This window comes from Euprymna scolopes, chromosome 12 (assembly GCF_053919585.1).
Source record: "Euprymna scolopes isolate OS-2025 chromosome 12, ASM5391958v1, whole genome shotgun sequence".
In the NCBI taxonomy this organism is placed as follows: Eukaryota; Metazoa; Mollusca; class Cephalopoda; order Sepiida; family Sepiolidae; genus Euprymna; species Euprymna scolopes.
The window spans coordinates 66,671,153-66,697,731 of NC_136493.1; the positions used below are offsets into that span (position 1 = coordinate 66,671,153).

Sequence of the window (26,579 nt, forward strand, 5' to 3'; positions counted from 1 at the left end):
TACATTCCACGAACAAAGCTTCTTTCTTAGAACTGCACGCCTATAGAATTGTCTTTCATTTTCCAGCTGACTACAATATGGTTGTCTTCAAGTCTAACATAAACAAGTTTTTGATGAGCCGTTCCATATAAGTTAACAAAATTACCGAATTTCTATTACTAACGATTACTATATTGTCTAATTGTCTACTGTACACTCTTTAACCCTTATCCTCGAGTGGTCTTTTGGCCTTGATAAATGGTGATGCCTATGTAAAAAAAAAAGTCACATTTCACACATTTATTTATCTTCAAACCAATTCGATGACAATTTATCCATCTGTTATGTAAAATTCAAGTTACCATTGGCTTCAAATCTAAACAATGTGGTTAATAGCTACAACTCTAGCAAAGTGCTTGATCCAAAAAATATCCAGAAATTTAGAATGCAATATTTTTATCTATATGCATTATAAAAATCAGAACAATGTCAGTACTATCAGTTTTGCTTTTCCCAAAGGATTAGTATAAATTACATTTCCATATCTAATTTTCTTTTCACATTTATTTTTAAATTATTTTAGTAACAGTCTTTCTCTCTGTTACAAAAATCAGAATACTATCAGTTTCTTTATGACTTGCTAGTTTAAATGTTTCAAAATTATCCTAAAGTAATCCATTAATTCATTCTTCTATAAAAATGTTTTATAGAACACTTATTTTACAACAGTATCTTAACATCCTTCTGAAGCAACGTTAGAAATGATATTTTAATTGGCAGTTTAAATGTTCCAAAATTCTCCCCAACGAATTCGTTGCTGATTCTCTTATAAAATGTTGTGCCACAATCCACCAGTATCACATACACATGGGGACCCAACAAATGCACCACAGCCCACCTCAAGGACATTGCTCAAACATTAATCTTTATTTTACCAGTGTTCACTAATCTTGGGTTGAGAAACATTTCACTCCTCTCTACAGTAGCCTCAGGAGTAATTCTTTTACCGCCTCAGATGTTTGGTCATATCTCCATTTGTTTTGTTTTTTTTGGAGTTGAGCTAGGGGAATTTCATTTTCTTCCCATTCATTTGCCTCATCCACTGATTCTACAATCAGGTCCAAATCGACTGTGTGTTTATTAGCATCTGATCAACCTGTCTTATTGGTCTGGCATGGCCTAACTCTTCTCCTTTCTTTACTCATATTGTTTTATGTAGTGTGTTGGCCATCAACACAAGGCTTGTCTCTGAACCCTGAACCACTAGTTCATTTATCCATGTACTTTTCTACAAGATCTATCCGGAAAAGTCTCCCCCCTAGTCCTTTTGTGCTATCCATTTTGACACGGCCATCCTTGAGGGAAGCTCCACATCCTTTTCATCTTTCATGGGTTGATGGTGTCATGGAATTTTTCCCTTTTTGATATGAAGAAATTAAGATTTATTACACAAAAGATAATATTAATTATTCCAATAATAACTTCAATAAAAATAAAATATAATAATAAATAATTATTAATATAAATAAATATTAATAATTATAATAATATTAATTATCCAAATAATAAAATATAATGAAAATAAAATATAAAATAATTATTAATATTATTATTAATTATAAAATAAAAATACTGAACATATTATAATAATAAAAAATAATAAATTACTTAATTAAAAGGAAATAATAATAAAAGATTATATAAAGTAATATAAAAAGTATTTCTTAAGAATTTGAATGAAAAACATTTTTTCGCATCTCTGGAGACTTTCAAAAGATAGAACAAAAAATTATTCTTTTTTTGTTCTTTCTGGAACTGTCTCTAGCGATAACTATAAATAGCGAATGATCATTATTTTTTAACTCAGTTATAAACACAACGTTGGGACGCAAATGAGAGGCGACCAATCTATTATAACTCTGATTAAAAGAAAAACATAAGAAAACTTGAGTCGTTAAAATAACCGATGAACCAAACAAGATACAGAGAAGAAATCTCTTTCCTCAACAAACTGGTAAATATAGATTTTTCTGAATTATATTTGACCAAGAGCATGTATGTCTAAAAGATAAAAAACAGACATTACTTAAAAACCTTTCCACTATAAAAGGGAAACAACCAGAAAACAGAGTTATCTCCCTTACACTATAGATTATAAACACCGTATTGAATTTCATTTTCTTTACTATTTTTAATTTTGCTTTTCTTTTTCTTGGTTAATAAAAATTTGTTCTTTCTTTCAAATTATCTTGTTTATTCTTTTATTTTTTATTGATTATGTTTGCGGTGTTCCGATACCCCTAGACTAAAAAAAAACTGTAACAGATGGTCACACTCTGTGCCCCCCTAGAGAATTTCTACCTCTCACCCCCACCGTCAGACCTGAGAGAGTTTACGCATCACGGAACCATAGATGTAATCTCTTTGTGGACAGATCGTGTGTACAGGCACAGGGGCAAGATGTGCACCTTACACCTCATCTAGTGATGGATTCCTCAAAATGCAACCAGACACTCACTGATCACTGAAAATGCCAGAGCGCACAAAACATACGCAACCTTAAGTCCCTATTGTCTGCTGTAGTTGAGTTCCTCCTCCATAGATGTTGATATACCACTTCACTCAAACTTATGTGTTTCAGGGTATATCTGAAATCAACTGTGTTATTCTCAAAAATCAACAAGCAATCAACAATTAATGAAAACTCAGTCACTTTTTTATAAACAAAAATAAAAGCAATTTTATATATAGTTTGTACAAAGAAAGGTTTAATGATTGGATTTAAGAATAAACTTACTAATGTTTTTGGATATAGGATTTTCACCTTAATTCAATTTTCGGTGTAAAGTTTATGTTTGTTTACTCAGACAGTTTTCATGGATTTCTTTCCACTTTTCTCTTTCGAGGACCCAAACCCAACATGTCTGTTTTGAAGCCAACAGTCTCTCCTATCTGCTAAAACAAATGTTTTTTTATGAATTTGCGGTTTCTCCCTCTATCTAGGTAAGATTACCATTTCCCCATCTTTCTTTCTTCTGAAATCTTTTCTGTCGCTCTTCTAAACCTCTTTCTCTTTCTCTTTTTCTTAACCTTTTTCCCTTTCTCTCTCTTGTTCCAAAGAATTTTAGTTATCATTTGCTACTGTTGGCAAACAATGTCAAAACTTTGTTTAATTTCTCTTTCAATACACAACAGATGCTTGTGAAATGATTTAATTGTCATTTTCATTTACATTTGAAAGATTTACCTTTCGAAATCTCCAACAAGAAATTATTTTATCATCTTCCAAGAAATTTGGGATTTTTTTACCAAGTGTCAAACATTCAGGACTGCCCGACTGCCGAGATTTTCTCAGCAAAGGCGCCTTTTGTCACCAAGGATTAGAAATAGTGTTACAAAATAACAATGTTCCATCTTTCATAACACCATCAAAAGCAATGCTTGCAAAGAAGATTAAAAGAGTGTTTGAAAGACTGTTGCTAAACCATACAAAACCAAGACATAGAAAAATGTCACAAAGGGACTGCAACTATACCTAAATGAAACCTGAGCAAACTAGTTTCCCATGCAACAGGAACTAGTATTTCTGATCACAACTCATTCCTTCCCTAACTTTACTCAACATAGCCATTGTTTCACGCAAAAAAAAAAAGACAGTAACCCTAACCCTCACTTTAACTGGCATTTCTGTGGAACCAAAAATGCAAGTGTTATGATCTACTTAAATTTCAGCGTGAAAAGTATGCTTGACACAGAGAGCACCTCCAGATGAATTCATCAAAAAAATTTTTAATAGTAGCATTTAGATAAAAAAGAAAATTTTTAAATAGTAGCATTTAAATAAAAAAGATAATTAAAAACATCTTTCTCTTTATAAAGAGAAAGATGTTTTTAATTATCTTTTACATTTAAATGCTACTATTTATTACATTTTAGTTTTTAATTATCTTTTACATTTAAATGCTACTATTTATTACATTTTAGTTTTTAATTATCTATAAATAGACTTATTTTTTAAGTAAAGAAAAAAGTGCAAAACTATCATAATAGATAATGATACAAAACCAAAAATTATTGTGACAAAATTGCTTTAGTCAAGCAAGTTGAAAAGTATTTTTTGAATTGGAAGTCATGTTTAATTTCAGAAGAGTTTCCGATGGGTAGCTATTCTGTACAGGTCCTGGACTTTATAATTTTGCAGGCAAAGAGCAAAAGATCTTTCTCATGTTGATTCAATAGATTCTATTGATTCAGTAGAATGCTAAAGAATCAATATTTTTATGGAGCAACCCTGGTTTCTGATTGGTTGCTAGCAGAACGTGGCTCCATTTGAATTGTCACCAGTATCTATAAATAGAACCTTCTAATTTTTGGTGTTCATACCCTTCTCTTTATATCAAAAATATTGCTTCCCCCATTTTTTATATAATGAGAAAGTCTTTTCTGTTTTCATTTTTAATTCTGTTCCAAAATACATATACATATATATAATGTTTGTAAAATAAGACAAGTTACAATATATAAAATAAAACAGAAAAGTCATTTAGTTCATTTAGATCTTAAAATTTAAGCGTGTAAAAAAGGAAGCCGTTTTTTAATTTTGTTCAAATGTCAAAGAAAAATATGTGCGTAAAAAAACAAAAGAAATTTATTTTTACCTTGAAAAGATTAACATGTGAAAAAAAGCCATTAATTATGCAATTTTGTTTTAAAATGCGCACACACATACATATATACATGTAATATGTGTCTATAAAAAGTATTAAAATAAAATTAAAACAAAGCCAAAGGAAAAAATAGGAAAGTTGTCTAATTTTTAGTAAATTAGAGAGTATTGTACATAAAAATAGAAGTAAAATCAGTCAATTTTAATTTATGCCTTAGCATAAACATGTAAAAAGTATCGTTTTTAAAGAGATGATTTTTTTTTCATTTTTTTATTATATTTTTATTTATTTATTTTTATTGTTTTAGTAAAAGTTTAAACATTTGTTACATATTTAGTATGTTAAAAATGTTAACACAAACAAAGTGGATGTAATTTTATGTCTCGCTCCAGACAATTTTTTTAATGTATCTGGGTTTGTGAAAAAATTATTTAAAATTAAATTCCAACAAATATAGAAGCAAAACGTCTTAAATAAAGATATTTTGTTCTGATGCTATGTAATTTACAATAATGGATTCATTTTCTACCTCATTTCTTATGAAGAGATATTTAATATCTATGTGCTTAGATCTTTGGTGAATTACTGTGTTCTGTGCATAGACTACGCTGGCTTGATTATCACGATTAATTGCTTCAGTGAATTCTGGTTTTAAAACAGTTTTTAGAATGACCTTTAGATATAGTGCTCTTCCTGTGCAGAATATTAAAGTGCTATAAATTCCACCTTACAAGTATAGAGAGATACAATCTGCTACTTTTAGATTTCCATGAAATTATAAGCCAATCATTTGATAATTAAAAACAATATGCAATTATACATTTTTGATCTTCGTTATTTCCCTAATCTGAATCTGGAAACTTCCTCTAATTTTAGATTTGTTGATTTTCTAAATACTAAATGCTGTTTTTATTGGTATCATTTTCAACTGGTGTAGTGCATTTTTTTTTTTTTTTTTTTTTGCATTTTTAATAGGATTTTATCAATGTACTTCGATTGATTAATTTTAATAATTCTTTTTTCATGAGTAAATTGCACGCCCAGAAACATTTGGCGAAGATTAGTCATTTTGAATTTTTTTTTTAATCTGTTCTTAACAACGGTTAATGTTATGTCGTAATTTGATGCGATTAAAATATAATCAGCCCATAAAACTACAATCAGTAATTTATTGTCTTTGTTTTAGGTATACAAGGGGTCCACTGGTCATCGTTTAAATTGTTGTTCAATCATATAATCATAAAATACTTTATTCCAAATTCTTCTGCTCTTATTAAGCCTCCACATGCAATTTTTATTTTTCATTATATATCCCTCTGGAGGGGTAAATATAAATTTCACAGTCTATCGGGCATTTTTTACATCCATTTGATGCATATTAAGATTATATTGTGATGCGATTTACAATAAAATTCTGATTTTGGTTAGGTTTGTAGTGAAAATGTAAAAAAATATTCTATGCCATAAATCTGAGAGTAACCCTTAGCCTTATATTGTTGACACTGTAGTCTTTTTTGTAAGGACCCATCAAGAAAAAATTACATGTTTATTATTTGGGGGAAGCACTACTGAATACGTATTATTTTCTGTTAATGTGTCTATTTCATTTTTCATTGCCATTCTCCATTGCTGATAATGTTCTGAATTAATTGTTTCATTAAAGCATTTTGGCATATTATCCATGGAATAACAATAGTCGATTTGATAATCTCCCAAGTTGTTGACCACAAAAAAATTGTCTCTTCTACTTCTTTTTGGGTAACATTCTAATGAATTTTCAACTTTAACATCAATACTCTTGTCCTTGTCAGCATCAACTTCATTGTCGTCACTTGATTTACGAATTTGGAGAAATATTAAGTCATCGCCTTCATATAATGGATTTTCGTTTTTTTAACTTAAACGTGTCTTTGAATTTTACACATTGGATGCTTTTTATTTTATTTTTGTCTGGAAACAATATTAAGTAGGCAGGGTTGTCTTTGTTGTACCCAATATACCTCGACTGGATTTTATATTTAATTTGCTTTTCTTATCTATAAATGTGAAGCAAGTTGAACCAAATACATGCATTCTGCTTAAAGTTGGCTTTTTACTGCAGAAAGCTTCATATGGGGTTTTGGATAGTTTTCTGTTAAAGGACTGTTTGTGTATATATGCAGCAGTCATTACTTCGGAGGTTTTTCAGGAGTTTTGATTCAATGAGTAGACCTTACCATTTCAAAAAGTATCCGCCATGATCTTTCAGCAGTTCTGTTTTTATGAGGTGAATTAGAGGCCGATTTTTCATATTTTATACAATGGTTAATTAATAAAAGTTCTAAGTCTCTATTAGTGAATTCTGTACCATTGTCAGAGTGGATACATTTTTCTGCACCGTAGGGGGCCATGTCAGCTAAGTATCTTTTTAGTTGCTAGCAAGGTATCAGATTTGTTTAAGAAATAGACTATTATTAAACCAGAATAATCTACAAAATTCAATGCATACCTGAAGTTTTCTCTGCTCATCAGTTCCACAAGACCATAAAAGGCACAATGCACCAGTGATAGGATTTTCATGGCCTTCTTGTCTGGAACTTGTTTTGGTACTTTGCCAATTTACCTTGTGTAATGATATTTGTAGATTCATTTTTTTCTGTGATCACTTTTTCACAGTTTCCTCATAACTCCTAAGTGCTACCTTGAATTGACATGGGTTTTTCTTTGTGAATTATCATGATGGAAACAGCTTAAAATCACTTGGCAGCCCTTTAAGGAGATTAACAGACTGTTGTTAATAACTTTGCCAGACATTTTTCATAAATTTGCTGTTGTTTCGGCCCATATAATATATGATTATTTTGGTTTCTGTCCATTTTATAAATGTTCAGTATATAGATAGTTTTGTGTTTTTCTTTTGATAAATAATGCTCTCTTAATATGTTCAATGCTTTGCAGTCATCGTTTAAGGCTTCTCACATTACAAAGATAGAATTCTGTCATCTAAGCACTGTATTAATTCCGCAAAGATGTTTGCATTCTTTTCAATAAACTCAAGGTCGTTTCTCTTTTCAGGTTGTGCCTAAATTACTTTGTGTAACTTTTGGATGCGTAAATATCCTAAAAATTTCACTTGCCACAATTCGAATTTTGATTCCAATCCATCAAAGTAAATTTTTCTTAATTAAAAGCCATGTTTAATTTCAGAAGAATTTCCAATGAGTAGCTATTCTGTAGAAGATGAAGAATTTTCAGTGGATCGCTGTTCTGTACAGGTCTTGGACTTTATAATTTTGCAGGCAAAGAGCAAAAGATCTTTTTCATATTGACACAAAAAAGATTGTGTTGGAATGCTAAAGAATCAATATCTTTATGGAGCAACTCTGGCTTCTGACTGGTTGCTAGCAAAACGTGGCTCCATTTGATTTGTCAGTGCCAATACCTATAAATAGACCCTTCCAATTTTTGGTGCTCATACCCTTTTTGTTATATCAAAAATATTGATTGCAACAGTACCAATCCTTCAAGTAAAGTTGAAAAAAATAACTCAAATTCAGTGTTATGAAAATAAACTTTTTTTTTTTTTTCCTATTTATTATTTCCTTATAGTTAAGTTCTTTTAGTAGAAGTGTTGATAAGTCAACAAAAAAAAAATTTCATGCCACAAAAAAAAAAAAAAAAGAATCAATTCTTTTCTTTAGTAGTAGTTGCACTTTATTTTCTCCCATTCAGTCCTGCATGGTCTCAAACACTAGACAAGTAATTAGCAGTTCATGTATTTTTTATTAAACTTATTTTGGATTCATAGATGCAAGCCATTGTCAGAACTGCTCTTTCTTGATTATATTTGGAACTAAATCTCCTAATAGTACAATAATGTTTGGTGGATCACTACTGGGTAAAATATAGTGACATCTGCTACTGAATTCATGGTGTCACAAGCATTCAGATTTTGTCTTCTATCATTATACAATATACTTGACATGCATTTTTTTTTTTTCAATTTTATAATAAGTTGTTAAAATTTCACCTCAACAATATTTGCAAAAACGGCAGACCATATCCACTGCCTACACTAATTAATCCAATACAGTGATGAGATACAAAATACTGTTAAGTTACCATCAAAACAAAATATGAATGCTTATTGTTATAACTTGTTAAACACCTAAATGTTGGCACCTAGAAATGCATTCAAGCCAATTTATTCCTTTTCTACTTGAACAGTGACATGCAGAGAACTTTTTCAAGCCAGGTGCTCCAGTGAAAAAAAACGCAAAAATATAGTAATGTGAGGCACAGGTCTATAATACATTCCTTTGAAAAGGGCACTTTTAAAACAGAAGTAAAAGAGGCAGGTGTTTAGGCACCCCTAGCACACACACCCTCTGCACGTCCCTGTACTTGAATATGGAAATTTGGATTGAATGTTTAGAAGCATATACCAGAACAGAAAAAATATAGGCATCCAAAATCACTAACCTATGTTAGGTATTATCTTACAGAAAACATTTTTGTGACCATCTGTATGTGACAAGCACTATTTCTTTATTTTTCTTCTTGGATTCTAGTTATAAAAATAACTCTGATCTACTAAGAACGACTAGATGTTTTCTTACCTAAATCAATACAAAGTATGAATGTTTATATAGTATCCTGTCAAACACCTACATGTTGGCCGCCAATTTATCTATTCCTTTTGTACTTGACTAAAATATTATATTCTATCGAATGCATTTGTTTCTTGAAGGTTCACTGCATGAAGAAATGAAAGTTGCACAAGAACAAGAGAAGAGAATTAGAGCCCAAAACCAAGTGCTCCGGAAACAATTTGCAAACAGTAATCAACATGTGATCATGCTTCGTGCATCAGTTGCAAGACTGAAGCAGGAAAAGAAACTGCCACAACAGCATCAACGAGCAACATCAACCAAACAGGATTCAAATACTTTAGGTCAGTAAACTATTAAAACATGAACAAGTAACTGATGAGATCAAAATTTTCTTTAGTTTTCATTGTTTTTTAATCTAAAAGTTTATGTAAATAGATTTTTGAATTTTTATAATAATAGTCAATACTAATATGTGGTTGGCAAGACGAATACAGTAATTACTATGATCAGACTTTATTGCTTATAAGTAGACTATATACAATAATCTGGCACATGTTTTAGCATGTCTGCTAAGTTAACCACATACTGTGAAGACCATAACAAAATGGAAGATCTTCATTGAAGAAACTGTCAATTAGCAAAAAATTGGATAAAATGTTTCAATATGCATACTGTGACGAAAATGTTAGAAAACGGCTATTATCAAATCATCGTCGTTATCAGTTCTCACTTATATCCAAATATTACGTTCTGTTATTTGTTCCCTTTTTTCCATGAATCGTATAACCTCGAAGGCATAATCCATGGTGGAAGAGCCACGGATATTGTTCACAGAGGAAAGTACTGGGAGTTTGAAGATGTTCACCCTGCTTTTTTCTTCTCTTTTATCTTGCGTCTTCACCTTTTCTCCTCTTTTCAAAGTCCATGATGATTTCACGTTTTACTTTCCTCTATGTGTTTCAGTCCCTAGCAGTTTGTTCTCACGGGGATAGATCAATGTTTATTAAAGTTAGAGTGGTAGATGATTCTGCCTTTATTGCTGGTCACTGAGGCTTGATGCAAAACATCTGAGTTAGGTGTATGGCTATCCCAAGAGATTTTTAGAATTTGTCTCAATATTTGTTGCTGAAAGCACTCTAGGGTTTCATAATGGTGGAGAGAATATATTGTCAGAACTTTCTATCTGATTCATTCTCTATCAATGGTGGCCTGAAACAGGGATGTGCTTTGGCTCCTACATGTTTCACTCTTCACACAGCAGCAATGCTTAATGAGATTCCCACAGACACACTCTCAACTGACCTTCATTTCCATATGGATAGAGTCTTTTTCAACTTCATTCAACATTGTGCTAGAACTAGGGCAACCATGTATTCAGTATGAAAACTGCAGTATGCTGATACTTGCAGAAGACCTCCAGATGTTAGGGGATACATACATACATACAGCCTACAGATGTTTTGGGATGCAAATGAATAAAGACAAGACTAAGACACACATTAAACATCTACCTAACACCATTGTATTGACTAACGACTAGAAAAAGTGAATCAGTTTTCATACGTAGGGAGCATCTTAACACCAACTCCAACATGCAAATAAGATGTGGAGAACAGGATCAGAGCAGCCTGATCGATTAAACATTCAACAACCACACACCAACAATGGAAATGAAAATCAGTTGAGGGCATATCTGTGGGAATCTCATTAAGCATTGCTGCTGTGTAGAGAGAGGAACATGTTGGAGCCAAAGCACATTCCCATTTCAGGCCACTATTGATAGAGAATGGGTCAGACAGAGAGTTCTGATAATATACTTGTAGCAGACACTCGAGGGCCGACAATTTGTGATCTACACCGATCACCGTCCGCTTACATACGCACTGCGTGCTAAGCCGGACAAATATTCTCCCCGCGAAACACGTCATTTGGACTTTGTTTCGCAGTTTACTAGTGATATCCGACATATCGCGGGTGAGCAGAACGCAGCAGCAGACGCATTGTCTCGCCTGCCCATCAATTCTCTGTCCTCACCATCGGATATCGATTTGCAACAGATGGCCTTAGACCAGCCAAGTCTGGACACGTTGGATCCATCGTCACCTGAATTCGGGACTTGCAAATTCGCATATCTGCCCGTGCCTACTTCTGACACGCAGATCATCTGTGACACCTCAACGGATTCACCTCGACCATTCGTTCCAACGACCCACCGTAGAGTTGTTTTCCACACTCTACACAACCTGGCACACCCCGGACGCAAAGCCACAGTAAAGCTGATTACAGCTAGATTTTTCTGGCCTAACATGAGGCGTGACATCATTGCTTGGTCACGTTCCTGTGTATCCTGCCAAAAATCAAAGGTGCACGAGCATATCCGCGCACCCCTTGGAACATTCAGCACCCCAGACGCTCGGTTTAGCCATGTTCACATTGACTTGGTTGGACCATGGCCGGTCAGTCAGGGATTCACTTATCTCCTGACCTGCATAGACCGTTTCACACGGTGGCCAGAAGCCATCCCACTTAGTGACATTTCGGCTGAATCTGTAGCGCGAGCCCTTATATCAGGCTGGATATCGCGCTACGGAGTTCCCACTACAATCACCACTGATCGTGGTGCACAATTCGAATCCCACCTATTCCGGGAACTGTCCAAGATCCTCGGGATCACTCGCATTCGGACAACAAGCTATCACCCTGCTTCAAATGGAATGATAGAACGCTTCCATCGCCAATTGAAAGCTGCATTACGCGCTTACCCTGATCAACAGCGATGGAGCGAGTACATACCGGTCATCCTTCTTGGCTGTCGGGCATCAATCAAGGAGGACCTGGGATATTCCGCAGCCGAACTGGTCTATGGAGCACCTCTATCGTTGCCAGGTCAGATGCTGACCCCGATAGAGGATATATCAACTGACACAGCTCTATATGTCAACAGACTACGAGCTTATCTCAGTAAGCTACCGCCGATGCACCCTAGGGAACAGACCATTAAATCTTTGGTTCCGAAGGACATAGCGACATGGACTCACGTGTTTCTTAGAAAGGACGCAGTAAAAGCCCCCCTAACTCCACCTTACACTGGCCCTTATTGCGTGCTTTCACGCACTGATAAAACTTTTATCCTAGACATTAGTGGTAAAAAAGAGACAGTATCGGTAGATAGGGTAAAAAGAGCCTTTCTGGACACATTAACACCTGAGCCACACATTCCTCCAACATACACACAGCATAATCATACACCTGAGGTAAATGTTCCACGTGAGAACAATTATGTGACCACTACACGTAGTGGTCGACGGGTACATTGGCCGAAGAGACTTTGCAAAACAGTGTATTTCTGTTGAAAAAGAACATTTTTTCTTCTCTCCTTTTTAGAGCAGAACGTTTTCTGCAAATATTCCAACTTTTCACAGAAAAGTAAGAACATTTTTTTTCTGCAAGAAAATAACCTAAAGAGACGGACATTTCTTATTGTATTTTTCTTTCTGCTATTTGTTATGCTACCTTTCTCTGTCGGCTTTCAGCCTAAGCAGGGGGTTATGTAGCAGACACAAATGGACCCCTTTTCTTCTCGCGCATTCGCTTCCTCTGAGTGAGTGATGAGGCGCTAGACTGTCCAATCTGAGGACTTGCGCACGAATACAAATTGACCCCTAGGGACCAGACAGCTTCCGGTCCCAGAAGAAAACTCTCTCTTACGCTACCAGCCTTCGTCGGGGCTAGACGCCTGTTCTCTTCGCTGCTCCTACTAAAGGTATTGACGACAGCCGCGGGTTGTAACTACCTCGTAAGGCAGTGGAGACCTGACTCTACTTTCTTCCTTCAGTACGCTTTGCAAATAAACCTTTCCCTTGTTAAGTTGAAGAAGTTGTTTGTCATTGTTCATAGAATTGTGTTATTTTATTTTATTAGGGAAATTCCCTAAATACTCTCTCCACCATTCTGTCATAGAAGGTACATACAAGGGTGAGAAAATCAGGTTGGCAGCTAACTCTTGAGAGAACTGCCAACATGGCTGGTCTGGTTACTTTATCAAAAGCCTTTTTTAAGTCCTAAAATATAAGATAAATATGATGGGCTGTTGTTGTTCAAGGTTCTTCTCTTGTAATTGTTGCATACAAATTATGCCTATAGTCCCACAGATATGTTAGAAGCTGCATTGGAACTCTTGTAGGATATTTTCTGCAAGGATAAGTAGGCACTCAAGGAGAATGCAGGCAAAGATCTTACTTGTAATGCTCAGTCGTGATATTCCTTGATAGTTGTTACAATTCTTCTGGTCCACCTTTTTAAAAATTATTACAATTGTTGCATCGCAGAAATCATTGGAAAGGATCTTCATCTTCCAGATGATGATTTTTCAGTTCAGGGCCACCATGAGTGAGGAGCTCCAGTAGGACATTGCCAGATCCAGGTGCTTTGCCAGGTTTTATCTGCTTTAGAACTTTGTTGAAATCCTATCCGGTCAACGATAGGAAGCTTTCTGAGAAGATCATCTGGGGTGTCAGCATGATTGATAAGGAGGTTCTTAAAATGTGACCTTCACCTTGCAAGATGCTTTCGTTGTTGGTGATAGTTGTGACCCTATCCATATCCATGTCTTGATGACTATGTAGGACTGAAAATTTCTTTTGTTGCTGCATAACTTTTCTTTGCCATCAATTATTAAATCATTTCTCTCTGATAGGTTCATAATTGATGAGCAGAAATCAGAAGCTCTCAGTATTAATGCTGGAGTCCCTTAGGGGTCCATCCTGAGTCCAACTCTCTTCTTGATCTACGTAAATGATCTTCCAAATCACATCCTTACATCATTCGTAGACATTTATGCTGACGACACTACAATCTATGGTAACACGTCAAAGACTGTAAACAACCAAGTTCTCTCTGATTCTCTCTCCTCTGATCTTGAGCATGTAGTACAATGGGGAAAGAGGTGGCTGGTTACTTTTAATGCATCTAAAACCAAGCTTCTATCTCTACACCATCTACGCTCTAATGCCAATCTGGCATCGGTTGAAATGAATGGCTCTTGTCTTGGTGAGGCTCCATGTTTTGACAAGCTTCTGGACTTGACTTTTACTCCTGACCTGAAATGGAACATGTATATCAAATCCATTGCCAAGGTCGCTGGAAAAATGGTGGGATCCTTCTACCGCTCCAGTAGATATCTCGCTCCTAATGCAGTTCTCTACCTATATAAAAGCCAGGTACGGGTAACGATGGAGTACTGTTGCCATATCTGGGCAGGAGCTGCTAGAAGCAGCTTATCGTGCCTTAACAGAGTTCAAAATAGACTTCGTAGTTTAGTGGGTGATGCCCTTTTCTCTTCCCTGCAACCTCTTTCCCACAGAAGAGATGTTGCGAGCCTATCTCTGCTTTATCATTATTTTCATGACAAGTGCTCAGCTGAGCTTCAATCCCACCTCTCCAAACTTTCACAAAAAACACTCGTCTAGCCAAAACCACTATCAATAATTTTCCACACTCTTTATCTGTGCATAAACTTAAACGTAGATTCCATGAACAAAGCTTCTTTCTTAGAACTGCATGCCTGTGGAACTCTCTTCCGATTGCCTGCTTTCCAGCTGACTACAATCTGATTTTCTTCAAGTTCAATGTAAACAAGTTCTTGATGAACCGTCCTCCTAAGTAATCTAATTTACAAAATTCTCACTATTTAGGTTTACTACGCCGTAATCATATTGACTAATGTATATTCATTAACCCTTATCCTCGAGTGGCCTCCGGGCCTTGATAAGTGGTGATTTTGTGTAAAAAAAAAAAAAAAAAAAAAAAAAAAGGATTTATGAGCTTCTTGGATCACTCTTTAATCTCTGTCTCTACTATTATATAAAAGAAACTTTGTGTATGAGTTTGTTCCTTATGGACTCGAAAACAGCTGGGCCAATTTTTATGAAATTTCACACAAAGGTACTTTATGCGTCTGCCAATTCTCTTAGAAAGGTCTTGTATCAGAATGCCTACCATAAATATCAATAATTGAAAAAATCTGATGAAAAAGGAACAGGCAATTTCAACTAAAGTTAACACCTTACACAGCCTAACATCACAAGTGCATTTGAGAATTTTATTGCCACACAAGCCGAAAGATCCAACATATAAAATCAACAATAGGTTCTTTGATATAACAGGGGTGTTTTCAAAATGAATTGAACCATGATACTTGACTTTTTCATTTTAAACTTAAATTCAAGCCATTATCACCACACAAGTAGTAAGGCCAGGCATAGAGGATCAACAGTATGTTCTTTGATATGATAGAGACACATTCGAAACGAATGTTTCTGTTCAGAGCACAATCAAGGCATGATGCTTGATTTTTTTGCATTTTAATTCAAGCCATTATATATAAAAAAAATAATTTTATAAAATCAACAGAAGGTTTTCTACAATGTATAGTGGACAAAGTCACTGTGGAGAGGCATGCAAAGCTTCCTCCTAGTGAACTGTGATGGATCCTCAATTAGATCAGGCAATCAATCGATTTGATGGAAAAATGGGCGATTTCACTGATTTTGATGACAATAAAAATATGAAAGTGTGAAACATTTGTTGATCATCATTTAATGTCAGGCAATGTCAGGTCACCCTGCTAGTATGTAATAAGTGTCAAAAGAAAAATCACTTTCCAGCTGTATTTTAAATGACAACATAGTAGACCTTCCATTAATAAAATGGAACCAAACATTTTTTTTTGTTTTTTAGAAGAAAAAAATACTTTCACAAAAATTAAAGTGTGCAGCATAAACTTTAAAAATGCAAATAGATACTGGAACGATGTAATACTGATAAATGATTTACAAATTGGAAAAATTCTATGAAAATTTGGCCAATTTGATGGAACTTATGTAAAAAGCAATAGGATTCGTTAAAGGAAATTTTGAAACAAAATCCACATTTTAAACTGTGATTATAATGATTGTTAGTTGTTAAAAAATCATGATCTAATAGGAATTGACTTAATATTAATAGTGCATGCTTACTTAATGCCTTGGATATTGAAATTCCTGAACTGGAAATTTTAAAAATTGTAAAGCCAGTCTATAGTCAAAAAGACATACCAGTCCATCATATTTTGAAAGCTATTCATTTTCAACACAAGGTAATTAATAAACTATATAAAATGACTGAAAAATGTATTCTGGGTGAATATAGTTGTTATAAGAAAGTTCAATGGCAATTTTAAAATGTAAAAATAATTTAAGAATATAAAATCCATGTAAATCATAAGATTTGATTGGATTCATTTCCAATTACAAACATTGAAAATGCTATATTCATTAGCTTTGACATTTGCCAATGTTGCTTAAATTTTATCAAAAAAATAGATTATAAAATGTAATTGTTTGTGAAGACTATATGTTAAAATATTAAGATTATGTTAATAGACTCATTATATAAATAGATGGACCATTTTCTTTGGACCAAGCATCTCTGTCAGTCACGTTTAAAATTGAACTTGCATTGTCATTGCTAAACAAGCAGATGAAATCAATCTGTTTTTGTTACTAAATGAAAGTCCTCATCTTCTGTTGGTTGCTAGACGACGTGAAAACAGATGTCCTTTACATCAGAGCCTGAAACGAGATGAGGCAAGGTGAGTATGGCATGAGAAATAGAGTGAGTGATAGCTACCTATCTATTTCTTCCTCCCACAGGGAGTTTCTGACGGCAGTCTTGGAACTTGTGCTGCTTCAATCACTCTTCCTTATCATAACAACAAATTAAGATAAGATTCCTTTGATCTATTTACACTGTACAAGTGGTAATTGCCATTATTCTTTATGACGCCGATTCCGCAGTCTGCAGAGCGGCATCATCTCAGCTCTACCAGGCTGATTGTGAGGATTTAGTCAGGCCAGTGCTCTGGGCGGCTTCTTCACAAGCACAGGCGGCCGAGGTACTTCGTGCTGGTTTGTGTCATTCGTGGATGTGCTTGGTGGGCATTCAGCCCCGGGCAAAGTAAGCACAGTTTCTTCCTCTGTGGAAGCATCACGTGCGAGCACCTCTGGGGGGGTCTACGATGCCGACTGGTGGCAAAGACGAGGGTGCTGGCACAGGCGCTCTCGGCAAGTCAAGCCGAGTAGGTGCTGTTACTTCCGAGCTCTGTGGTGACGTTTGCCATCCTCCCTGGAGATCCAACAGGTCTCTCCTGAGCGGTATGGTGGTCTCAACAGAGTTTCCGTTGCTTCGGTTTCCATAGGGAATGAACTTCCTAAGGTGTTGTCGATTTCTTATGGTTAGGCGCCCGGACCCATGGACTTTAATGACGTACTGGTGGAATTGTCTGACCTCTACAACCACTCCAGTTCGCTCCCAACATTTGGGGTGGTTGCCGATCAGGTTCTGGATGTGGACATTGTCTCCTACTTTGAGAGGCGTGAGGGCTCTCGTGTGCATCGCCCACTTCTCATGTTCTGTAGAGTGTCTCTTGGCAAGAGCCTGTTCTCTGTGGGCGAGGGTCTCCTTCCATACCGGATGGGGGCAATATCGGCCGATGGGGATGGGGTCTCTGATGTACCTCCCAAAAACCACAAGTGCTGGAGAAGATCTAGTGTCAGGGTCAATGGAGTTCCTGTATACCAGCATGGCTCTTTGAAATTTGTCAACGTTGATCGAGCCACCAGGCGAGGTGTTGTCCATTATCATGCTTTTTGCGGTTTTAACCGCAACTTCTGCTCTACAATTAGCATTGGGGTTGACAACTGACGTCAACCGGTGGCGAACGCCCCATGATTGAAGGAATTCTTGCGTTTTGCCGGCTGTAAATTGTGGGCCGCCGTCAGTTGTGAGCTCCTCTGGCACCCCAAACGTGGCGAAAACCTCACGCAGTCACTTAATGAGGCCTGCTGCCCCATTCTCCGACCAGAACACCAATGGCCAGTTCGAGTACCGGTCTACTATGACGATGTACTTGGTGCTGTTGTAAGTGAAGTAGTCGCAACACAGCTGCTGGAACGGGTACTCGGGTGGTGTTATATCCGGTGGGGGGTTGCATGGCGTTAGACTTTGCAATGCGCTGGCAATGCATACATTTATCTCTGGTTCGCTGAATGTCCAGTGTTATATTCGGCCAATATACACTGTCGGCTGCTCTGGCATTTATGGCGTTGACGCCCTGGTGTGCCGCATGGAGGGCCTCAAGGATATCTGGACGCAATGAAGCAGGAACAACGATTCTGTTCCCAGACAAGACCACCCCATCCATATAATAGAGGCTGCTGGCGATGCGGTAGTAAGGGCGGAGTGGCACTGGGAGGTGACGACAGTCCGCACGAAAGCCTTCCTGGATGATGGCTGCGGAGGGTCTCATCCGATGCTGTGGCCTCCTGCACCATCTCCCATGTCACCACGTTTGTGACGGCATAGAGTGCTGTAGATACAGACGCCAGGACAGAACTGTCCTCTGCGATGTCGAACTTATCATCGTCGGGTGGCATGGGGGCCTGTTGGGGTTGTTGGTGCGTCGCGGGGTACCTTGATGCGGCGTCGGCGCCTGCGTTGTGCTTGCCGGCCACATGGATAATTTTGAATTTGTAGGCTAGGGTCTTTTCCTTCAGGTTGAGCAGACGACAGTTCTCAATCTCCGAAAGCGACCGGTCGTTAAGTATTCCTAGAAGAGGTTTGTGGTCGGTGGCTATAGTTAGATCAGGGCAACCTTGTACGTAGTACCTGGTCTGGTAGAGGGCGTACGCCACTGCCAGGCATTCTCCTTCGATAGGGGAGTAACGGGTCTCTGCCCCGTGTGCAAACCGACTCCCGATCAAGCACAGCTTCCACCCCGCTTTGCAGCAGACTGGAGTTCTTATGATGCAGTTGCAGTACTTCTGCAACAGGCAGAATCCAATACCAATAGTGGACCAGTCCATGACGGGACACGTTGGCCATGACGGCTGGAAGAGTCTCACACCATCCTTCATCTCCTTGATTATTACCTGCTTTGATTCCTGGAAGATTGCAGATAGCTCCTCAGTCCATACGAAAGGTGTTTTTGGCTTGAGGAGGTGGCAGAATGGTTACATGTTCTTAGCCATAGCAAAGGCATAGGCTCCTTGGTTTACTAAACCAAACCATGCTCTGGCGCCGGTTATATCTTTCGGTTCAGGAAACTGTTCGATCGAGTCCAGGAACTTTGTTGATGGTTGTACATTCGTTGGGGTGATGGAAAGCCCAGCAAAGTCGACGGTGTCTTCGCAGAACTGGAACTTCTTGGGGTTTAGTGTTATCCCGTTCCGTGCACAAAGATCAAGCCAGTCGAATGCCTGCAGTAATGATTCCTGGATAGATTCAGCCCATATGCACGTATCATCGACACACTTGACCTTGTTCTTGAAGTTGACTATAAGCGAGTCAAATCTTTGAGTGTAAGCATCGCCACTGGCTAAGAATCCCTGTAGCGGCCCCATGGCGTAATGAATGTGGTGATGTGCTAATCCTCCTTCTTGATTGGCACGGAGTGATACCCGTTCCAGGCATCTGTGACCATTTTCTTTGTGTTCTGTGGGATACGTAGAGCCAAATGGAATGGGCTTTGCACATGGTGGGTCTGCCTTACCGAATGGCGGTTCTGAGGCTGTAGATCCACCATTCTTCTTGGAGTGCCATCAGACTTGGCTGTCACAACCATGCGTGAACGCCAAGTGACTGGGGTGTTGGGGCTCACCTTTTCCAAGATGCTGATCTGCACATCATGTTCCAAGTCCTTGAAGACTTGGTCCTGGAAGTGTATAGGTACTAGCCCTGGCTTGTGAACGGCGACTGGTTTGCGTCCTTATTCACGTGAAGTTCCAAAGGCTCACAGTTCATCATGGGTAGGGGCTGGTGTTCACAGGTGTTGAACGCCGATGAGGCGTAGTAATCCAATAGCCAGTCCTTGAGCACGGAGACATTTTCCTCCGTCGCGGCTATGCCTGGAGGCATTGCTGTGGGTTTGGGTGGTGGAGTCCCAACTCGCTGCGGGCAGTTGCACGAATGGTTGGCTTCGTTTTCCAGTGATGATAGCGAGTCTGCAGGCCAGGCTACTGGAACTGCGGGGAAGACTTTGGGGATGACCCCTAAACATACTAGGGCCTATCTGCACAGGAAAGCCTTCCCCACTTTATCCGACACGTAGATGAGTTGTTTAGTACCCCGTGCTGAACCTACTATGTGAATCGTCGAGACTTCTGCAAGGATGCCACCAATGACGCCCATGTCTTCTGTTATGGCTCCTCGCATGGCTAGCTTCACGGGAGATATATCTGACTTTGCCACACCCATAGCTAGGGCCGTCCTGAGGAGAATTACGGAACTTTGGCACCCGGAATCAGCTACCATAGGTATTTCGACCGGGGTGGGGGTCGAGTTTCGCAAAGGGTATCCCAATGTCTCGTGATCATCTGGAAGTGGAGTAAGGCGAACAGTTAGAATAGGATGAGGCTTAGACGGCCGAGCAATCCATTTGTCCTCATACTCGTGGTGTTCCATGGGACCGCGCTGGGCCGCTCTATTCACCAGATTTTCTACCGCGCAAAGTTGATGGTAGATTGCGGTTGCATCGTTATCTTCAGTGCTCAGAGTGACTGTCGTTTTCTTGTCCTTATTCTTTGACCTGGAGTTTTGTTGGCACCACCTGGATGATTTGTCGCGGTGTCCCCATCCATTGCAATCTGAGCACCTGCTGCAGCAGGTGGCGTAGTGTCCTTTGATGGAGCCTTTGCTGCATGTGGTGAGCCATGCGGGGCACATCTTGGCGCGATTATTCCTATCATTTGGTTGGCCATGGCTGCATCTGCCACAGGCCCAGCACTTCTCTGTTAGGGTGTTTTTCGCCTCTGGCCACGATGTCGTCGGGTATATTTTGTGTTGAGTTTGGTGGGACATTGCAGCAGTGTTGTCGCCAACCGCAGCCCTGGTGGACTTTCCCTGCTCCTTTTGGGCAATCAAATCCACAGTTTGTTTCAGGGTGCGGTCAGTTTTCGGGTCCCCCAGTATCTCAGCAGGGACCTCCGGGTCTGCAATGCCTCGGATGAGGTTATCCAGAATAATCTTCGCGCTGTAATCGTATTGGTGCTGAATCTGGTTTCTTTACACCTGGCGGTAAACTTGCAAAGAGGGTACCTGGGGTTTGAACCATTTTGCTTAGTCGCATGCGATGGACCAGTGTGCTTTCCTCCTTGACTGCGAGGCGTTTAATGGCAGCCAGGAGTTCGGCCTCAGGCATGGACGCTACATCATTCTGCAGGATGTCTTGCTTTAGTTCCTCATTGCAACAATAGTGCCGTTGTGCACATGGTGGTAGGCACCGTCATGCCAGTCTTATACATATTCCACTGTCTGGTGAATGAAGACCACTGACCAGGAGAGCTTCCTGCACTAATAGATGAAGGCTTCAATTTAAGTACTGATTTCGGGGATGACTGTGCCGATATTGGATGTGAAGACTGCTGGTGCATGCTCATTAATGGGTTTAGCACCGGTGAATCAGCAGGGAGGGGTTGGGTTTTGTACCCACAGTTTGCAACAGGACAAGCTAATTCGATGCTAGACATAACTGGATATTGGTCATCGTTATCAGAATGGGAAGAGTCCTCGCTGGGTGAGTACATATGAGGTGGATCACTGTCTAGAAGGCTCCATGATGTATAGGACATAAATGAAAGTCGTCATCTTCTGTTGGTTGCTGGACAACGTGAAAAGAGATGTCCTTTACATCAGAGCCTGAAACGAGATGAGGCAAGGTGAGTATGGCATGGTAAATAGAGTGAGTGATAGCTACCTATCTAGTTACAGAAGATTAATAGATCATTGTTTTTTGTTTAAAAATATATTTTTAATCAAGAACTAATCATAATTTTTTTACTTTGAATTTTGTCATTTATCTGAGACATTATTGATTAATTTTCAGGTTTGCCACGAACAAACAAATTTAAAAAGAATAATCCCAGTTCTACTCAGAAGAGATTCTTGGGGAACAGGGATTTGGCTGGGATGGTAAAAATTCATGAAGAAATTATAGAGGAAAACGAATCTCTTAAAACTAAGGTAAATCTGCTTTCTTGTATATGTCAAATTAATTCTAATACTAAATGTATATATGATAAAAGAAAATGTTTTATTGAAAAGTAAAATATTAATAATTAATATTAATAGCAGAATATAAATAATATTAAATTAAAAGTAAAACATGAATAATTATTGTTCAAAAGTAAAATATGAATAATTATTGTTCAAAAGTAAAATATGAATAATTATTATTCAAAAGTAAAATATTAATAATTATTGTTCAAAAGTAAAACATGGATAATTATTGTTCAAAAGTAAAACATGGATAATTATTGTTCAAAAGTAAAACATGGATAATTATTATTCAAAAGAAAAATATGAATAATTATTCAAAAGTAAAATATGAATAATTATTGTTTAAAAGTAAAATATGAATAATTATTATTCAAAAGTAAAATATGAATAATTATTATTCAAAAGTAAAATATGAATAATTATTCAAAAGTAAAATATGAATAATTATTGTTTAAAAGTAAAATATGAATAATCATTATTCAAAAGTAAAATATTAATAATTATTATTCAAAAGTAAAATATTAATAATTATTATTCAAAAGTAAAATATGAATAATTATTATTCAAAAGTAAAATATGAATAATTATTGTTCAAATGTAAAATATGAATAATTATTGTTCAAAAGTACAATATGATTAATTATTATTCAAAGTAAAATATGATTAATTATTATTCAAAAGTAAAATATGAATAATTATTATTCAAAAGTAAAATATGAATAATTATTATTCAAAAGTAAAATATGAATAATTATTATTCAAAAGTAAAATATGAATAATTATTGTTCAAAAGTAAAATATGAATAATTATTTTTCAAAAGTAAAATATGAATAATTATTATTCAAAAGTAAAATATGAATAATTATTATTCAAAAGTAAAATATGAATAATTATTATTCAAAAGTAAAATATGAATAATTATTATTCAAAAGTAAAATATGAATAATTATTTTTCAAAAGAAAAATATGATTAATTATTATTCAAAAGTAGAATATGAATAATTATTGTCCAAAAGTAAAATATGAATAATTTTTGTTCAAAAGTAACATAGTAATTGTAATGTACGTAGGTACACAGGGGACGATAACAGGGGGAACACCGGCAAAAAAACGGGCGGTGCAAACAGGAGACAGCATGTAGATAGTTGCGGTCGGCTCTCGGCTGAATAAAGTCTTAAAACAAAACTCAGCGTTTGCGTTCTCAGTGAGAAACACCACATGGCGACGAGGATGAGATCATTTCTCATAAAGGGGAAAGTTATTTAAACTTTTTCTCTGAAAGACATCGCGTTTAATAGAAATTAAATAGCGACATATTTCTACCTGCACACACGCATTTTAAAAACATGACGTCTTATGGTAAAATCAACAAATTCTCGCCGAGTGGAGGTGATTGGGACACATACTCAGAAAGATTGGAGTATTATTTCGAGGCTAACGGAATACAAGATCCAGGAAAGAAAAAGGCCGTCCTTCTTTCTGTTTGTGGTGGTGAAACATTTTCTCTGCTGAAGGATCTCGTTACGCCGCACAGCTTAAGAGACAAAAGTTATGAGGAACTCTCGCTCTCATTAAAAGAGCACTGCAACCCAACACCGTCCGTAATTGTTGAGCGATTCAACTTTTACATGTGCTGCTAACAACCAGGTCAGTCCATTTCGGATTTTATTGCTCATTTTAAAAAAATTACAAAGTTTTGTGAGTCTGGAAATATGATAGAAGAAATGTTGAGAGATTTGCTTGTCGTTGGATTGATGGATGACCGAATCCGTCGGCGACTGCTTTCCGAGGAAAGTGCAGACAGGAATGTTAGTGACATGGCAGCCTGTTCAACGTCCAATTTTACAATACAGACGAAAGTCAACCAAGTTGAACGGCCTACTCCACTACGGAGACAAAAACAAAGACCATGTTTCCGATGTAACGGAAAACATTACGCCGACTCTTGTCGTTTCAAAGAGGCAACGTGTAATTTTTGTCACAAAACTGGTCACATTTAGCCAGCCTGTTTGACCCGGAAGTACAACGACAGAGCTGGAAATCGTAAAACCACAAGGTCACCAGTGAAGAACCAGTAGACAAAGATACAGGCAGCGACTGCGCCTCGGTGCATAAGCTGTTTAACCTGCCAGCAAATAGCAAAACCGAGCCCCTGATGGTGTTGGTGGGCATAAATGGTCGCAATGTCAAGATGGAGATCGACACCGGAGCTGCTGTTTCATTAATCAGCCACAATGCATTTGAAAAACTATGGTGTGAACCTGATAAGCCGGTACTTAAGCCTATGTCACAGAAACTAGCAACCTACACGGGAGAAAGTATCACGCCGTGTGGTACGTGTCAAGTGTCGGTAGACTATGATGGCTGACAGTTTCGTCTACCATTAGTGATTGTTCCTGGTTCTGGCCCTGCACTTCTTGGTAGAAACTGGTTATGAGTAGTGCAACTCAGCTAGAAACGCATCCATCAGCTGAAAGCAGTAAATGCTACACCTGCAATTGAAGACATTATTGCAAAATACCCCGATGTTTTCAAGGATGAATTGGGCGCACTGAAGGGTTTCACAGCAAAACTTAGTGTTGACCCAAAAACAAAGCCCATATTCTGCAAGGCTCGACACATGCCCTTTGCATTGCGTGAAAAGGTTGACAAGGAGCTGGACCGACTAGAGTCTCTGGGTATTATCAAACCAGTACAATACTCAGAATGGGCTGCCCCTATAGTAGCAGTTGTCAAAACTGACCAAACAATACGGTTGTGTGGAGACTATAAAACTACAATAAACAAATGTTCAAATCTCGACCAGTACCCTATCCCCAGGATATGCAAAATTGGTGCAGGGAAAGAAATTCACCAAGCTTGACTTGAGATCAGCGTTCCTGCAGGTTCCGGTAGAGGAAAACACAAAGCAGTACCTTACAATCAATACACCACGGGGTCTCTACAGGTTCAACCGCCTCAGTTTTGGAGTAAAATCAGCTCCTGGTATCTATCAACGCTGTATGGACAATTTGTTGGCAAATGAACCACATGTCGTATGCTATCAGGACGACATACTAATTACAGGATCATCAGACGCAGAACACTTGAGCACCCTCGACCAAGTGTTAGGGAAACTCTCAGAATCTGGTCTCCGCGTTCGTCTGGACAAGTGCAAGTTCATGGCACCCTCCGTAACCTACTTAGGTTATTGGATTGACTCCGAAGCCCTTCACCCTACAGCAGAAAAGATCCGTGCCATCCGGGATGCACCAGCCCCACGCAATGTGACCGGACTTAAGGCTTTCTTGGGCTTATTCCAGTTCTACGCTAGGTATGTCCCCAACGTCGCAGATAAGTTGGGCCCCCTCTATTATCTACTGCAGAAAGATGTCTCTTGGACGTGGGGCACCCCCTAATTAACAGCTTTTCAGCGAGCCAAAGATGCATTGCAGACCACAAATGTCCTGGTTCACTATGACCCGAAGAAGGAACTGGTACTGACCTGTGACGCCAGTCAATATGGTATTGGAGCTGTTTTGTCGCACATCTTTGCCGACGGTTCAGAGAAACCTGTTGCTTTTGCTTCGAGAACAATGTCACCGGCTGAGAAAAATTATAGTCAGTTGGACAAGGAAGGACTGAGTATTATCTTTGGGGTTAAAAAGTTTCATCACTACTTATTTGGACGTGCATTCCGTATCATTACGGATCATAAGCCACTTATCAGCCTCTTTAGCCCAACAAAGCCAACATTGGACACCCTGCCACCAAGAATAATACGTTGGTCACTGTTGATGAGTGCTTACGATTACACGATAGAATATAGGCCTGGTTCACACATCATCACTGCCGACGCAATGAGTCGTCTCCCCCTGCAGGAAGCGTTAGATGTCCCAACACCAGGCTGCATCATACATCTCATGGATCACTTGGACAATTCCATCGTTGACTCGACTGACATTTGTGCTCATACACGCAAAGACCCCATCCTCTCTAAGGTTGTTCAAGCCACACAACATGGAGGGTGCAATCTCCCACATGATGCTCCGTATTTACCATTTCACGCTCGTAAAAACGAACTAAGTGTTGAAAGGGGGTGCCTGCTGTGGGGTTCACGAGTGGTAATTCCCCACCATCTCAGGCAGAGAGTGTTGGACGAGCTTCACCAATGCCACCCTGGCATAGTCAAGATGCACCACTACACCCCTGGGAATGGCCAGCTGAACCTTGGCAGCGGGTTCACGTTGATTATGCCGATTACAATGG

At 37.9% G+C, this 26,579-nt stretch overlaps 1 protein-coding gene across 21 annotated transcripts in view; it reads left to right on the forward strand.

The window, feature by feature from the left end:
- Nucleotides 1–26,579, forward strand: part of LOC145291308 (centrosomal protein of 162 kDa-like) — a 927,819-nt gene that overhangs the window by 746,619 nt on the left and 154,621 nt on the right. For all 21 annotated transcript variants that reach the window (XM_080137033.1, XM_080137018.1, XM_080137021.1 and 18 more), the window contains 2 exons: nucleotides 9,376–9,579; nucleotides 22,158–22,294. In XM_080137033.1, coding sequence (XP_079993159.1) covers nucleotides 9,376–9,579; nucleotides 22,158–22,294 — 341 coding nt within the window. The remainder of the gene's footprint in view (nucleotides 1–9,375; nucleotides 9,580–22,157; nucleotides 22,295–26,579) is intronic.